Source organism: Notamacropus eugenii, chromosome 7, assembly GCF_028372415.1.
Source record: "Notamacropus eugenii isolate mMacEug1 chromosome 7, mMacEug1.pri_v2, whole genome shotgun sequence".
NCBI lineage: Eukaryota > Metazoa > Chordata > Mammalia > Diprotodontia > Macropodidae > Notamacropus > Notamacropus eugenii.
In genome coordinates, this window is record NC_092878.1 from 75744617 (window position 1) to 75763235 (window position 18619).

The window sequence follows — 18619 nt, forward strand, 5'->3', positions numbered from 1 at the left end:
AACAACAAATTAATATTCTCAAAGACATAGGTCTATGTTATTTCCCCTATTAAAAAATAGAAGTGACTTCCTACTGTCTCTAGGAAAAAATTAAAACTCCTCAAGTTATCATTTAATGTCCTCCATAATTTGGTTACCACCTTTTCTTCCAAACAAATGTTACTCCTTTATCTTCACACACCTTCTGTCCTAGTTAAAATAGCCTGCCAGCTATTCTATTTGACATCCTGTCTCCAATCTCCAGTCTTTTGAATAAGTTAGACTGCATGCCTTCATCTCTGCCTCTCAGAATCTGTAGGTTCTTTCAAGGCTCAGCTCAGGTACCATGACCTACATAAAGCCTTTCCTGAGCCTCCCAATTGTTAATGTTCTCTCCTCTCCTCAAACTTTCCTGTATTTACAGTGCAAATTATAGCCTCCTGAAATAATCCAGTCCCCTTAAAGGCAATATCTTATTTTTACATTCTTAAGATCTAGCCCATAGTCCAAGCAGGTGCTTAATAAATGCACGGCAATAAAGTGAAATAAGTAAACAATGGTCTTTGCTGTTGTTCACTCAATTTCATGACCTCATTTGGGGTTTTCTTGGCTAAGGCTGGTTTGCCATTTCCTTCTCTGGCTCATTTTACAGATGAAGAATCTGAGGCTAACAGGGTAAAGTGACTTATCTAGGGTCACACTTCTAGTAAGTATCTGAGGCCAGATTTGAACTCAGGAAAATGAATGAGTCTTCCTGACTCTGGTCCCAGCACTCTCTCCACTCTGCCACCTAGCTGCCCTCTGCTACACACAAATTTCATTTCACTTGGAACATCAATCCCCATCTTAACGTGAGAGACAATGGTCAAAAGCCTTCTTTAAAAAATAAATAAATAAGGATCTAGATCAGCCATTTACAGAATTTCCAGTTGATTTCTATTAATATTTTAGACAGAAACAGGAAATGAGTAAGTCTTATAATTTGCTGACTTTTTTTTATTCCAACTTGAAAAATTAGAAGAAAACAAGAGCTGTTTTATTTGGAAGCGATGCCCTTTCTTTGCAACCACAAAAACTTCACATTCTACTTTTCCAGGTTATACACTCCTTCCTCTAAGAAGATGCCTTCTGTTCAAGTGCTTTCTGTAGCATTTCTGCTACTTTTTTAAAGCTGTGAATCTCTTTCACAGGTAAAGAGTCTGTATGTATATGGAAGTATACCATGCAAAGGTTTATCAGCTAGCTACAGTTTGTGAACAATTTTAATACAATCTATGTTGATATTTCTCTTCTCATGCAAATGTTTTGTTTTCCTTAAACATCCTCATTAGAGGCTCTAGGCTGGTAAAGAGAACTTTGAAAATGAGCCCTAGAAAGGAGTAAACAAGTAGAGTTTATCACATTGTCAGGCTTAAGCTCTACTTTAATGAGCTAACATTCCCTAATGAAGACAAAAAGAATCAACTGAACACTTAGGCTGCAAAATAGATATGTCAACACAGGCAAAGCAGAACAGAATAGAAACCTATCGCTAATCAGAGAAAAACAGGCAGTTAAGTGGCACAATGGATAGAGCGGCAAGCCAAGAGTCAGGAAGACTCACCTTCCAGAGTTCAAGTCTGGCCTTAGACACTTGTACTAGCCATGTGACCATGGGCAAATCACTTTAATTGTTTGCCTCAGTTTCCTCATCTGTAAAATGAGCTGGAGAAGGAAATGGCAAACCATTCCACTCTCCTTGCCAAGAAAACCCCAAATATGGTCATGAAAAGTGTGGGACACAATTGAAAATAACTGAACAACAACAACAACAAAAACATAGAAAAATGGAAGTAATTTCTGGAAGTAATCATAAAGACATTCTAGCCAACCCTATACTTTAGAGAAAAGGGAACTAAACTTAGAGAAAGAAAACGACTCCCCTTGACACCACTTCGTGAATTAGTAGAAGAGCCAGGACTCAGTTGTGGGTCTACTCTCAGTCTAGTTCCCCTTTCCGCTCTACCATATTCCATACATCATTTACCTTTGTGAAAGTGAAGGAGAACAAAACAAATGATCATTACAGTGTTTACATTCACTTAACCTGTTATTTTCACTTAACCTGTTATTTTAACTTGAGAGGACTGTAGGATTCTACTTAAGGCTAGAAGTCATCTAGTCCAATCCCCTCAGTTTACAGATGAGGAAACTGAAACCCAGTGAGATTCAGAGATTGCCTGAAGTTATTTAGGCTATAAGGATCAGAGCTGGCATTTTGAACCCAGATCTTTTTGGCTCTAAATTTATTTTTCTTTCCATTATACCATACCAGTTGTCCATCAACTAACAGCAATAAGTATCTATTATGGCTATACTCAAGGGGCAGCATGGCAAAGTGAATGAAAAGTAAAGCCTAAAGACAATGATCTAAGAGAATGCTATAAGAAAACTCTGATCATTCAAAAGTTAGCAACCTTCTCAAAGCTTAGTTATTAAAAAGTGTATGAAGTGAGATACAGGAGATGATCTTCTACTCAGGAATACTCAAGCCAAAGCCACACCTTCTGTCAGGGTGGCTCAGACTGGTAGAACACTTGAGGTCGGGAGTTATGACCACCAGTAGGGAAAAGGCAATATAGGGTGTCTGAACTGAGTCCAGCACCAATATGGTGGGTAGGCAGTGGGGGGAGAAGAAATCAGACTGCCTAAGGAGAGATGAACTAGCCTAGAAGGTAGGAAATGGTCAAAGTTTCCCTGCCAATCAACAGTGGGGATCAGGGAATCAGCCTGTAAGTGCCTGCTGTACTTCTAAGCCTGTGTGAGATAGGGAGACTCAGTCTTGATTAGATAGATAGATAGATAGATAGATAGATAGATAGATAGATAGATAGATAGATAGACAGACAGGAAGGAAGGAAGGAAGGAAGGAAGGAAGGAAGGAAGGAAGGAAGGAAGGAAGGAAGGAAGGAAGGAAGGAAGGAAGGAAGGAAGGAAAAAAAGAAAGAAAGAAGAAAGGGAGAAAAAGAAAGAGAAAGAAAGAAAGAAAGGGAGAAAAAGAAAGAAGGGAAGAAAAAAGAAAGAAAGAAGGGAAGAACTAATTTGAATTTTTAAAAAGGAGCACCCAAAAGGAGCACTATGAGATGTAATATTCTTGCACTGGATTAAAAAAAATATGCTGAGTAACAAGGCTTCATGAAATGCTCATTTTATTTGACACTTGTAAAGTTTAGAATAAAAATAAAATTAAAAAAACCTAAAGTTTCACGAGCAAGATGTAGATTTTTTAGCTATTCCTCAAGAAAATGAAGGGATTATATCTGCAAAGGTCCTTCTACCTCTAAATCAAAATAAAGGATTCTGTAACTATGCAAACAGAACAGGAAATACATCAGTTCAATAGCTGTCTAAGAAATAAAGTACTGCATAATGAAAACAGATTTTAAGATATTTTATAGACTTAGTCATTTTAATGCAATGTTAATTTCTGAGGTTGCTTAATAAACACCTACCAGTAATAGTATTATGAATGTCATTATTACTAATATCAATAAGGTAAGGAATCATTACCGCCCTCATTATGGGACTAAAAATCATGGGCAGAGAATTTTTTTCCACAAATAGCAGTATGAGGGACAGACACTAGATGTCCTGAGTAGGATAAAGGAGTTATCTTCCTATCAAACTGTAGCCATATTGAAAATTTTCATCCTGGGAAAGCAAACCAAAACTTGTCTAAAAATAATATATTCATTTTCTTCACACTTTAAGGTTAAAAAAGCACATACTTCACAAAATCCCTCTGAGAAAGAGAAGATCAATGTCCACTCTTTTGTGGGTGAGAAAACTAAGCCTCTTGAGACTTAATGACTTGTCCAAGGTCACACAGATAATACCAGTTTAACTGGCTCTTTACTTTTATTATAATGCTGTTGTGGCAATCTAGTTTAATTGAGGCAGTAAGACAAACCCAAACATCAGGAATAACACAGAAAGTAGGTCACATTCTCAGGCCTAAAATTATTTTTAGCATCTCATATAAATGTAAAAGATACAACAGGAAAAAGTGAGTGAGAAGATGATTTCTATTCCAATTTATCAGCATCTATTTCATACCACCTTTAGTGAATATCACCTCCATGTTCAATTCCTTCATTTCTAAGCTGCTCACTATGAGCTTTTGATACTTATAACCCAGCACAAAGTAAGCTAATGAATATTCCATTATTTTGCTATCTGCCATTTCAATTTCCACTGCCTGTCTTCATCTGTCCTCTTCTACTCACAGTGCTGCCATTTTAATTCAGACCTTCACTGACTCCAGCCTGGACTACTGCAATGGCCTACTAGTATTCCCTGCCTAAGGCCTTATACTCTGTTCCACCCTTCCTCTACACAGAAAGATCTCAAGAACAGATCTGACCATATCATTCTTCTTTTCAAATTCCAGTGGCATCTGCATTACATTTAGGATTGAATATAAACTTAGTTTGCTTTTAGAAGCCTTTTGCAACCTTACTCCAGCTCACCTTTCCAGCCTCATCATACACTGGTTCCCCACTCTTGTCACAAACTCTCTGGTTACACTCAGCACTCCATCTCCCATGCCTTGTTTCTTTGCACTGCCTGTGTCCCGTAGCTGGAATGCTCTTGCTATTTTCTTCTCCCTCATAAAATTATCTTCTTTCTTCAAAACTCAGTTCAAGCACCAATTCTAAGTCTTCTGCTAGTACTCACAAGCTATCAACAAGCATGAAGATATGCAACCAAACTAATTCCATCTACTACAGATGATCTGCTCTCAGTGGGGCATGTACCACAGCAAGACAATTAATCCTTTTATTCCTTTCTAATTTATTTTCTATCCCATGCTGCACAGAGGCTGTTTTGAATCACCTCTTCTCTCAAGCCTCGCTTCCATAACCAAAAAAATAGAGACCATTTGCCATAAACTCCCTTCTCTATATCTCACAATGCCTTTTTCATCATGTCTCACCTTACCCTCCTTTACCAGAATCTGATGTAGAGGTGATTCTTGTCCTCATAAAAGCCAGTCTTTTACGTGTGCCCCTCATCCTGTCCCCACTGCATGCTCTCCAGCACACAGCTCATAAAATCATCATCTCTTCCTTTCTCTAATCCTCAAGTGGTCTTTATCAACAAATGCCTTCCCTGATGCCTACAAAGATGTCAAAGGATCCTCATTATGAAAAAAACCCTCACTTGGCCTACCATCCCTTTAAACTCTTTCTTTATAGCTCTACTCCCCCTCTCAGTCAAACTATCCAGCAAGTAGCTTCTATACCCATTGCTTCTACTTCCTCTCAATGCTCTATAATTTGGCTTCCAAGACTCTCTCCAAAGTTACCAATGATCTTTTTATTGTAAAATCTAAAGGCCTTTTTATAAATTCTCATCTTTCTTGATGTCTCTGTAGCATGGCACCACTGACTACCTTCTCCTCCTAGACACTCTCTCCTTTCTGGGTTTTTGTGACACTGATTTCCCTCGCTTCTCCTCCTACCTGTCTGACTATTCCTCGGTCTTCTTTGCTACCTCTTTTTTATCATCCCCTGAACTGTGATGTACACCAAGGATGGGTCCTGAGGTCTCTTCTATTCTTTCTTTTTATGTATTTACTTAGGTGACCTCATCAGTCCCCATGGTATCATCTCTATGCAGACCTATATACTCTCTTCTCATCTCCAGGCACACATCTCCAGTTGCCTCTTAGAGTATTCTAAGTGGATGTAGTCTAGGCACATCAAACTCAACATGACTAAAACAGAACTCATTATCTTTCTCCCCAAATCCACACCTCTTAAAAACATTCCTATTTCTGTCAAGAGTACTACTATTTCTTTCAGTCTCCAAAGTTGATGACATCAGGATTATTATCCATGACTCCTCATTCCCCTTCTTCTCACATATCTGATCTACCAATTCATGTCATTTCTACTGTCAAAATATCTCTTATAGCCATTTCTTTCTCTCTATTCACCTGAACATCACCCTAGTTTAGGCCTTCATCACTCCCCACTTGGACTATTGCAACAGCATCATATTTGACATCCCTGACTCAGGCCTCTCTCTCCAACATCCTCTAGAGCAGTAGTGTCAAACTCAAATAGAAACAGATCCTGAACTGCATACTGACTGAAAAAAAAAAAACCACAAATTAACATTATCTACATTTCATTGGACTTTTGAGTTTGATACCTGTGCTCTAGACAACTTCCAAAGGTCCAGATCTAACCATGTCAATCCCTTTCTCAATAAATTCCAATGTCTTCCCTATTAACTCTAGGATCAAATATAAACTCTTCTATTTAGCTTTTTAAAACTCTTCATATTGGTATCAACCTACCTTTTCAACATTGTCATTTCCCTCCACACACTGTACAGTCCAACCAAACTTGTCTTTTTTGCTGTCCTTCACAAACAATTTTCCACCTCCAATCTCTGCACCTTTGTACTAGGCTCTCCTCTAAGCCTAGAATTCCCTCTCACATTACTTTTTCATAACAATTTGATAGCACCTAATCATGGACTCCTGTCATATATCTTAATACATATCTGTTTCTATATTAATGCACTAGACTTCTTTCTATCAGACTCAAATCTCTTCATGGATTTACAAATTCTCAAAAATCTCTTACCTATACTTATGCTATGATGAAAAGAGCAAAACACAATACTGACATGTTTAAACAAAAGCATCAATCTATCTAGTGCAGATGTCTTATGAAAAGCATACTTAAATAAAGGAAACAGATAAGATCTGTAAAGATGTAGTCTAACGTGGAAAACATAAAATCATAATATATAGGGCAAACACAGAAAACAACTAATCTCAAGCATTTCCTACCCGATAACATCGATGGCTTCCAAGAGTTCATGATCTTTTAACATAGCAAAGGAAATGGGCTGCCAGAGGTTATCGCTGGCTATGATCTTCACTCTGTCCAAGCCATATTGATAAAGCAATTTTCTTAATATCTTTAGAGAGGGAAAAAACACACATGCAACAAAACAAGCAAAAACAGTGAATAGATTTTCAATTTTGTTAAATGTCTCTCAGAAATAGCTAATGATTTATTAATTTAAGAAAAAAGAATAACAGTCTAATATGACTAATAGGTTCAAACTCTCACTTTGGAGACCCTACCACTAGGTAATATATCCCAAGGAGATCAAAGACAGGTAAAAAGGTTCCATAGATACAAAAATTTTCAGAGCATCACTTCTTGTAATAGCAAAGGACTTTTAAAAAAAAAAAAAGCAGGTGTTCATTGAGCAGGGAAAGGCCAACCAGGTTATAGTATATGACTGTAATGGAGTATGGCTACCTGGTAAAAAAAATAATGAATATAAAGAAGTCATGGGAAGACATATATGAATGAAGAACAAAGAAAAACCAGTCAAACAATATACATAGTGATTACAACAAAGTTGGGGTAAAAACAAAATCACAACTGAACACTGTGCAGTTCTAATTTCCAAGCTTAACCCCAAGGGAAAGTTGGGGAACCTGTAACTTCTTCCCTTTATAAAAGTGGGGGACTACAGATGTGTCATATGGCATGGATTATCAGGTTTAGTTGTTGTAATAACTAGTTATGCTGAACTACTTTCTTCCCTGTTACTTTTTTCTAAATTATAAGAGATGGTTCAAGACAGGGCTAAAGGATGGGAAGGGATTAAACAACCCTCATTTGTGCGCGCAAAGTTATACACAAAATTTTAATGCAACATTATCCTGAAAGGTAACTAATGTAATTACTTTAAAATTAACCTATACAATGTCACACACAAAAAAAGTCCAAAGATGAAAAAGACTGGTCTAAAAACATTAATATTCTTAAGAGAAAATCGATTTTGTATCATACTGAAGATGAAAACCAGTTCTTATTGTTACCAAAAAAAAAGACAAAGAATAACATATATAGATCAGGCAGTAACAGTTGTTAATAGCAAATAAAATTATACTGGCAATCAAAAATAATGACAGACAGGTATAACCTATGTCAAATTTTTTGCCTTCTCAATGAAGGGGTAGGAGAGAATTTGGAACTCAAAGTGAAAAAACTAATGTTAAAAACTTTTTACAGATAACTGAAAAAAAAATAAAATATTTGACAAGAAAAAAGAATAGTGATACATAGGCGATATTAGGGATTTGGGGGGGAATACAAAGTAAAAACTGTGATACCTACTCTCAAGTAGTTTAGGAAAGAAAAGCTAGCACATTAATAATAATAATTAGCTATTAATTATTGATAACTTAACTAGAAATTGATTATAATTCATAATTTATTAATAATAGCCAATATTTATACGGTAGCTAGGTGGTCAAGTGGCTAGAGTGTGAGGCCTGGAGTCAGGAAGACTCATCTTCATAAGTTCAAATCTGGCCTCAGACACTTATTAGCTATGTGAGTCACTTAACTCTGTTTATCTCAGTTTCCACATCTATAAAGTGAGGTAGTTAAGGAATGACAAACCACTCCAGTATCTTCACCAAGAAAATCCTAAATGGGGTCATGAAGAGTCAGACACAACTGACCTCAATGATTACAAAAGATAGCAAGAAATATTAGAGCAAAGTCAAGAGTGGAAAAAATAGAGGAAACTGAAACTGACCTGGAAAAATTAATTTAAGAATCATCAGAATCTCTGAAAACCATGACAAAAAAAAAAAAAACCTTTTCGACACCATCTTTTAGGAAAACATAAAAGAAAACTGTCCAGATCTATTAAAATCAGATGGCAACTAAAAAGAATCCATCCACCACCTCTTAAAAGAAACCCCAAAATGAAGATACCTAGAATGCTATAGCCAAAGTCTGAAGCTTCTAAGCCAAAGAAAAAATACTGCAATTAGTCAAAAAGAGTTCAAGGACCAAAGAACCTGAGGCAGGATCATGGGACCTGCTCTGCAATTTAGTCTTAAAGAGCTTCCCAGAGCACTGAGGCATTAAATGGTTTTCCCAGGGTCACTCAGCCAGGATGTATCAAAATCAAGATTTGAATTGAGTTGAGGCCAGTTCTCTATCCATCATGCCATGCTGACTTTCATCTAGGATCATAGATTTAGAGATAGAAGACCTTAGCAGTCATCTAGTTCATTTTACCGGATCAGTAACTGAGGTCCAGAGAAGTTAAGTGGATGTGTCTGGGGTCATACAGTTACTAAATGTCAGAAGAGAGATTAGAACTTGGGTCTTCCTGTCATCCTCTCTGGTGTTCTATCAACTTTATATATATGCCTCATACATTTTTAAAAAATATAACTGAAGTTCTATCATAGCACAAATGCAATTTATTTGGATCACTATTATTAAGCTAGCATGAAAGGAAAAAAAAACTATTGAAGTTTTTAAGATCAAATCAATGACTTCAGTAATTCCAAAAGACTCAAGATCTCATTGGTATGAGTACTCTCTACAACCAGCGCATAACAGTTTAATTCATGACTTATCATACTGTGCACTTCTGGCCCATGACGTTCTATAAACCCAAGAAAGATATACTTCTTCCTTTATATGGCAATAAATAAAGTACTGGGCCTGAAATGAGGAAGAACCAAGTTTAAATTCCACCTCAGTACTTTCTAGCTGCATGATCCCAAGACAGTCATTTAACCATTAAATGTCTCAGTTTCTTTATCTGTAAAATGGAGATAATAATAACACCTGCTTCTCAGGCTTCCTTTTAGGATAAAATAAGGAAATATTTGTAAAATAGATTGCAAACCTCAACAACTATATAAATGATAGTTTTTTAAATTGTTATTATTTTTAATGAAGAAATTCTAGAATTCAAAAAATTAGATTTCCCCAAAAATTAGAGGGACACAATAAAAATAACCATAGCATATCTCATCCTAAACTGTAAACCGCCATATATTTTCCAACAATTATGAAAATGACATTAGTTTCTGTAAGAGATATTAGTATCTATGAATTGATCACAAAAAGAACTATAACACAAAAACAAACACACTGAACACTGCAAAGGAAAATAAAGTGGAATCTGAAACGCTGGATGGGAAGAAAAAAATTCAAGTTTTATGTCATATTCTCAGTAGAGATGTTTCAGGATTTTTTTTTCAAAGTTTCCTAATTTCCTAACAGTCCTATTATTCATTCTAAACCAGATTTTTAAAACCAAGTTTCTCTTTCCACTAGTAAACAAAAAGCTACATGGCAAAAAAAAAAATAAATAAGCTACTATCTCTCGGGTAGTAACTTAGTGTTTAATTCAATTTAAACTTTGGTAAAGAGAAATGTCTCAATTGTCATCCAATTCATATGTATTTTTTCTATATTTTCCTATATTATTTTTCCTATATTATTTCAAAGTTAGACTAGATTATGAGTTTGTTTTCATTTTTGTCTTTTTGACGGGTCTTTGGCTGTAAATGAAAATTACTTTTAAAGTGACAAGTTTCCTATAAACCAAAACTTACAAGTGTTCAAAAACTCAATATTGAGGATGGTTTTACAAATGGAAATAATTCCTCTGGGAAAGGGGTAGTGAGAGGTGACCTGAGAGTCAGAAAGACATGAGTTCCTTCCTGCTATGTGACCCAGGACAAGGCACTAAATCTCTCAGTGTCCCCAGGCACCTTTCCAAGACTTTAAGTTGCAGAACAGGAGCCAATTTACATGCATGGATAGAGAAAGCTTCCTCAGAGGAAGCTTCCTACATTAATGCTATCATAGGTCTAGACCAACTCTATTTCCTATCTCTGCTTCCCTCCTAAAAACTTATTTCTTCTTAAAAAAAATTCTTTACTGAATTATACCAGGAATGATATAAAATGGCTGAAAAATTATTTTGTCATCTTTGGAATTAGTTTGTTATTATGGCATGAAACAAATGCTAAAATACCAAGATGAAAGGAGATTTTATGCAATAATGTTACAAGCAACAAAATGAATGTTTTATTGTTGCCACAGCTTCAATTTCAGTGGAATCATAAAATTTTTTTTCTTCCAACAACAATACAGAAACAAAACCTTTCAAGGTGTTACAAACCTTTATATATTGACTGTCAAATGCTCTCTCATTCCAAATCTACAAAACAAAACATAAATTTTTAAATAAGGTTGAACGTAAAACACGAACCATAATAAATGCCATCCCCCTCCCCATGTTTCAAATAATGTTAATGTCACTTTTCTTACTTTCCCCTTTAAAGACTTCATAAATTTAAGGTTTATAAGGCACCAGAGTGCTCTGAAAAAGCAAACAATGGCCACAGGAAGAATAGGAACAGGGAATATGAACAAAATCCATAGTCACAGAATTTTAAAGGCACCCCAGCAAACAAACGTATGCTTCCTCTTTCACAGATGAGGAAGTCAAGGCCTAGAAGTTAAGCAACTTGTCAAGTCTCATAGCTACTTAGTGGCAAAAACAGGATGAGAGCATGGCTCTCAGGTCTCCCAACCCCAGTTCTGACTGACTGATGTGTAAAAGCAGAGTGGAAACTGGATAGTATTTCCAAAAAAATAAATAAATAAAGGCAATTTTTTATCACTGACAACTGTCAAAGGAAAAAATTAGACTTATGACAAGGAGGACCAGTTACACAACAGAATGTGAATAGGGTCTAAATATAAAGGTTAACTAAAGATGCAAGCCTAAAAAAAACCAAAGATACTTTAAATGTTACTAACCCCAATATAATCAATATCCAAATCATGATGCTGTTTAGCACCCAATATCCAAGTCACAACATAAAAAGCAGTATTTTCAGGTGTGGCATAGGGCCAGTTTAGACCATTACCTATCCAACCTGGAAATGACCATGGCAACCCTAAAGAAAGAGATAAAGCACAAAAGTCTAAGTTAATAGATCACATCTAAAAAACATCAAAAGTAATGCTTAATTACACGCACACACACACACACACACACACACACAATCAGGGAATATATTCTCATCTGGTGATGGAATTCCATGTTTTTCTCCAATAATAACCCTAAGAGCTAAGTCTTTTTCTAAGTGAAGAACAAAACATTTTTTTGATACCCAACACCTTGTCAACTCCCTCAGCTGCCTCTCCACTCTAATCTGAGTCAGGAGGGTGGGGCACTAAACTCCTCCCAAAGCTTCCTTCACAAGAGACTCAGAACCTTCCAAGTAACTCTCCTGTTAAAGGGCATTACCTCATCAGAGTACTCAAAAGGCCTAGCCTAGAAAGGCCAAGGTCTCCCATTGCATCCTGGGCCATCTCCAGTCATCCTGAGGAATATCTGGTCACTGGATTCAGATGGCTCAGGAGGAGAAAGCGAGGTTGGTGACCTTGCACAGCTCTCCCTCACTCAAAACAAAGTCAAGTGCAAGTCATGTCATCATTTCTCTGATGTCATGGTCTCTGAAAATGACAAACACAACAACAGCCTGTCACCTGGAAGGTAATCCTAAAATCTCCATTTTCCATCAGCAGCTCTGCTTGGTTTTAGTTCCTCCCCCTTTTCAGGTTCCTTTTGTGTACTGTCTCCCTATCACTAGACTGTAAAGTCTTTAAGGGAAGTAACTGCATTTCTTTTTCTTATTTGTATTTCTAGTGATTGGCACAGTGCCTGGTCACTTAAATGTTAATTGATTTAAATTTATCGAAAAAAAAAAAAAAGCAACAACACATTTAGGAAATATGCCCAATACTTCAAAGGAATGAAGGGAATATTTTAAGAGTTTGGTCAAGTTTATCTAACTCTATACCTCAAGTTGAATGTTGGCAATAAATCAGAATAAACTCACCAATAGATCATTAAATAATTACTAGATTACTCTAGAGAGATTGATATACTATATGTGTGTGTATGTGTGTGTATGTGTGTGTGTGTGTGTGTGTGTTGCGTGCACAATCATCTGCAAACAGAAAATCATGCACCAACACTCCCTCCACTTTGGTCTTGGTTTGCAGCCTTTTCAAATTGAAGAACTTACCATCAGTAAGGTAGCTAACCTTGACTCCGTGTTCAATCTCACTGAAAGCATTTGACAAGATGGCTGAAAACATCATGCAAGCACACAGCCCTGTTTCACTTCATTGGTTACTGGGAAGGCACAAGAGCATTGTCCACTATCCAGGCAAACATGCCATTGTGAAACTGACATACAATACTGATGAACTTCTCTGGGCAACCAAATTTTGACAATTTTCCATAAGCCCTCATGACTAAAAGTGTCAAAGGCCTTGGTCAGATCTAGAAATGTTTTGTACGGACCCCTGTTCTGCTCCTGACATTTCTCCTGGAGTTGTCGGGCAGCGAACACCATATCGACTGTTCCTCAGCCCTTCTGAAGCCACACTGGCTCTCAGGTATATGCCCATCTTCCAGGTGAAGGATCAGCCTATTAAGGAGGACTCTAGCAAGAATTTTGCCAGCAATGACTAAGAGAGAGAACCTCCCTCCAGCGATTGTCACAGGACAACCTATTCCCTTTACCTTTATAGAGATGAACAATGGAGGCATCCTTGAACTCCTGGGGGATAACCTCCTCTTGCCAAATAACCTGGAAAATTTCCAGTCAGGTGCTTTGCCACATGAAAGGAGCCTAATGGCACGCAAAACCTCTTCTTCAGTTGGAAGTTCAGCTAAGGAGGAGACTTCAACCCAAGGTTAACAGTCAGTGGCCTCTATTGTTTGATGATGGTCTGTTGAGAACACTATGGAAGTGTTCAGCCCATCTCTCTAGGATCATGTCCTTATCACTAATTAATGTGATTCCATCAGCACTGAGTAGTTGTGATGCACCACAGGTTTTCGGTCTATAAATAGCTTTCAGGGAATCATAAAAGCGCTTTGGATTGTTACTATCAGCATAAAACTGAATTTCTTCTGCCTTCTTATTGAGCCAGGAATCGTGCATCTCTCTAAGCTTTGCTGGTACTTTGCTTCTGATAGAATTAAATGCTGCCTTCTTAGAGGTGGACGAACTATCCAACCAACCAACCAGCCAACTACTACTTGCTAGCAAGATTGTTGACAGAGTCCACCTTAATAGGCTAATCCTTCACCTGGAAGATGGTCATTTACCTGAGAGTCAGTGTGGCTTCACAAAGGACCAAGGAACAGTTGATATGGTGTTTGCTGCCCAATAACTTCAGAAGAAATACCAGAAGCAGAACACAGGTCTATACCCAACATTTTTAGATCTCACCAATGCCTTTGATACTGCCAGTTATGAGGGTTTATGGAAAATTATGTCAAAATTTGGTTCCCAGAACACTTCATCAATATTGTACATAAATTTTATGATGGCATGCATGTGCAGGTTCTGGATAATAGACGATGGTCTCTTGCAAGCAACAATTCTATTCCAATGGAATGAAGCAAGGCTGTGTGCTTGCTCCCATGCTTTTCTCTAGAATGATGTTTTCAGCAACATTGTCAGATGCCTTCAACAAGGAAGAACATGGCATCAAAGCCAGCTACCATAGTGATGATACATTATTTAACCTGAAAAGGCTAAGTCAAAACTAAAAAGCTTCAGAGACTAAAGTAGAGGGAGAGCTGGCGCATGATTTTTTGTTCACAGATGATTATGCACTCAATGCAGCCTCTGAAGCTAAGATGCAACAAAATATGGATCCATTCCCTGCTGCTTGTGCTAATTTTGGCCTAATAATTAACACCAAGAAAACACAGGTTCTACACTAGGCAGCACCACACCATCCTTACATGGAACCATACAATATGGAAGAAATGGAGAAATTCTTAATACTGTGGAAAAGTTCACTTACCTTGACAGTATACTTTCCAGGGATGTACACATAGATGATGAGTTTGATGCATGCTTTGCCAGAGCTAGCTTAATGTTTGGGAGACTCCAAAGGAAAGTATGGGAAAGAAGAGAAATATTAGACTGCCTACCAAACTGAAGGTCCAGAGAGAAACACTGTGCTGACTTCACTGTTGTATGCTTGTGAAATCTAGACAGCCTACCAGCACCTTTCCAAGAAACTGAATCACTTCCATCTGAATTGTTTTAGGAAGATGCTGAAGATCACCTGGCAGGATAAAGTACCAGACACTGAGGTCCTTTCTTGAGCTAACTGCCACGCATTCAAACTCTACTGCAAAGAGCACAATTCCAATTGGACTGGCCACGTTGTTCAAAGGCCAAATTTATGTTTGCCTAAAAGACTATTTTATGGAAAACTCATGCAAGGAAGGTGCTCACATGGTGGTCAGAGAAAGCGATACAAGGACACTCTCAAAGTCTCTTTGAAGAACTCTGGAATCAATTGCATGACATTGGAGATGCTAGCAAAGGCCTATCCAGCATGGACTGCCCAGTCAAAGAAGGTGCTATATTCTATGAGCAAAGCAGAATTGCAATAACTCAAAAGAAACATGAGATAAGCAAATTCAGAGACATCCTCAAAAGTTCATGTAGACTCTTTGTGCCCAATCTGTCGTAGAGCCTTCTGAGCTGTAATTGTTCACAGCACTGCTAGAATTCTTTTTCTGCAACTACTCTGAGTTTATGAAATGTGCTTTTAAAAAAAAAATGCCATGTGACTTTATAATCACAAACTTTTCTAGAACAAAAAATTGATAATAATGTTCATGCTTTGAGAAACTTCATTTCAGGAATAATTCAAGTCTTCTGAGGCCATTTCAAGTGAGTGAGTTAAGCTATTATTAGATATGATTCCAAATGACATTTGGTTGATTTCCAAAATCAAACTCACCTTCAGAGAATAAAGAATAATAACATTATAAAGTAATAAGACTTTTCTTCATTTGGATCACAGAACAGGCTCTGAAGGAGAATCAAAAGTTAAAATTCTTACCAACAAGTTTAATATTGGGATTCCTCTTCTTAGCTTCCTTCATTAACCACCATTCATAGCCCCGGGAAAAGTTCTTGTCATCTGCATAGTGCATATGAGAGGGCTCAGTGCCATCTAAACAAGAGAGAGGGGAAAAAAGGGAAGGAAGTTTTAGTTCACAGAATTTCAAATTATGTATGATTCATCCAAATACACATTTCTAAGAAACAGCATTCCAGGTTCAAAACTGAAATTAGAGAATATCTTTATAGAAGGATATTTTAATGCTCAAAACATTATTACACTTAATTAAATTTATGATATAAATTAAATATTAAATGTAATATCTTTTCCTTGAAATTAAATAATCTGCACATGAGAAGTACTTAAAGTCTGTTGTCCTTAGAATTTGCCCTACACTCTCCTACCTCCACATCTATGCTCATGAAATTTGCTCTGCCTGAAATGTCCCCTACCTTTCTTCTATCCCTAATGAATTCAAACCCAGACTTTTAGAACATCAATATTATAAAAATGAACAATTTTGAGGATTCTTATAAGCTGATGAAGAAGGAAATGAGCAGAACTGTAGGATAATTTATACAATAACAATGCCACTATAAAACTAAACATCTTTAAAAGCTTTAAGAACTATGATAAATCCAATGACCATTCACGATTACAGAGGACCAATGATGAAACCATATCACATGTTAACACTTACTATGTTCTATTGTATTTTTATTTTGTTAAATATTTCCGAATAACATTTTAACCTGGTTCCTGAAGTACTAGGGAGTGTTGCAGACTGCACTGGCCCACACATGTTTGACATCTCTAATGTTACCCATTACAAAGAAGTGAAGGATTTAGGGAACAGAATGAGATATGTATGTGTGTGTGTGTGTGTGTGTGTGTGTGTGTGTGTGTGTGTGTGTGTGTGTGTATGTATACTTGGGGTGGGGATGGGGGGTTAGGAATATGAGTGTCTTTCTGTCTGGGTGTTTGTGTATGAGTGTGAATATGTGGATATGAATATTAGCATGATACTATGGTCATGAAAAAGACAAAAATTACAAACTTATGGTATATAAGGATTATATTATAGGACCTACTCTATCACATGAAATGAAATCTCTAAAGTGTTACTCTTAGCCTTTCTCACTTCAACTGGGGAACAGTCCTAATCTCATTTTCATTCTCTTTATATGAATTTTAATTTTTCTCAGCTTTTAGCTTCAATTTTCAACTTGTGGTGGAAAAAAAAATCTTCTTCATCCTATATGGGCTGAGGTTCAGAGTTCCTAATGGTCTTACAAGCTGTGATTGTTTGAGTAAGACTAGAAGAATATAAAGAAAAAAATAAATCAAAAGGTAGTACGCATATGTTGCTTCTAATGGACTCCAGTCCATTAAAGACCTTATCTTTCCATGTTTGCTCTCATTCTATAAACCTGTCATTGTTAACTGAAAATGAAGCAATGAATTTTGGAATCAGATTATGTATGCAGTGCACTACTAATTTCCTTTTGATAAGTAACATGTTTAATGACCACCAGAGACCCCCAAGAATTGTCTGCTGCCATACTTGTTTTGGCTTTTGACCATACGGCTAGTGTCAGGGTGGATGGCAAGTGGGAAATGGGGACAAATAGTGGCTTAATCTATCGTCCTCCTTTTCTGTTTCAGTATAGACTTTTTGTTCCCATAGGGAGCAGATTTCAGTTTTGGGAAGGAGTCTATAGTTCTGAGTAGGTTTGTGACCTGAGCATAACAAGTCTTATGTCTACCTAACTGCCTCAAGAGTGGGTAGCAGGCATGTGAGTCACTTTGAATTCATGTATACAATATGGATTGCTTTCAGTTTGGCAATACTAAATGATCATATTGTGGTTGCTAAGGGAAGGAACTATGTGACCTTTGAATTTCTTGGCATATGCAAAGCATTTCAGTTTTTAACAGTTAAAACTGGTCTCTTTTCCCTCTCTTCACTTGAGACTTAATGTTTAATCTACATTGTAGAGGAGATGGCTTTCATCCACTTGCCCTCTCCTACTATGAGGAAATGGGTTGCTACATCTTTACTGGGTCAACTATTCTGGCTACCATTGTCTTGGATCCCACTGGCCTGGATCCCTACCTGGGGGAATTGTTGGTGGCCCTAAATCAAGTTTTGCCAGGAGGAGGTGTTCCGAAAGAGGCGCTGTTCTTAACCTCAGTGCCATTGTGGTACAGTGAAAACAATGGTGTTTACCTTGCACATGCCACTTTACATCTTTTAGGCCTCAGTTCTAAATATGTAAAATGAAGGGATTAAAGTAGATGACTGATAAGTTTCCTTCTAGCTCTCAGTCTAGATTGGTTCTATTTATAGCTCAAGAGTTGACTGGAAAATATACATACAACCTCCTTTTGATGCCTTTTAAGAGATTGATAGTTCAATTAGTTTTTTGGCACTTTATTATTCTTCTCAAATACAAAAACAAATTATGTGCATCAAAAAAAATTATAGACTTCTCTCTACTAATGACCTACTTATTTTAAGCTCATAAAACTGAATTTCCATGCAACAAAAAAGGAATGAATTTCCCATAGAACTTATTATGATGGGATCCAGCCTGTAAAAATGTCCCCTACATTTTTTTTTTAGTCTGAAGTCTGAGGTCTCAAAAGTATTAAATTAGTGCTATATTGCCATATACGTCTAATCAAAATAATAATACTAAAAGCATATGGTGTTTTAAATTTTGTACAATTCCTTTACAACTATTTTATTTTTTCTAAAATGCTACATTACTTATTTTTATGGGAAATGTGATTTTAAGTGACTTCCTTTTCTTTCTTGGCATTTTTCTATCACA

At 36.8% G+C, this 18619-nt stretch overlaps 1 protein-coding gene across 2 annotated transcripts in view; it reads right to left on the minus strand.

The window, feature by feature from the left end:
• GALC (galactosylceramidase) overlaps positions 1–18619 on the minus strand; it is a 62985-nt gene that overhangs the window by 37172 nt on the left and 7194 nt on the right. For both annotated transcript variants that reach the window (XM_072623371.1, XM_072623372.1), the window contains exons 4-7: positions 15780–15893; positions 11646–11785; positions 11002–11040; positions 6827–6957 (exon numbers count right to left, since the gene is read on the minus strand). In XM_072623371.1, coding sequence (XP_072479472.1) covers positions 6827–6957; positions 11002–11040; positions 11646–11785; positions 15780–15893 — 424 coding nt within the window. The remainder of the gene's footprint in view (positions 1–6826; positions 6958–11001; positions 11041–11645; positions 11786–15779; positions 15894–18619) is intronic.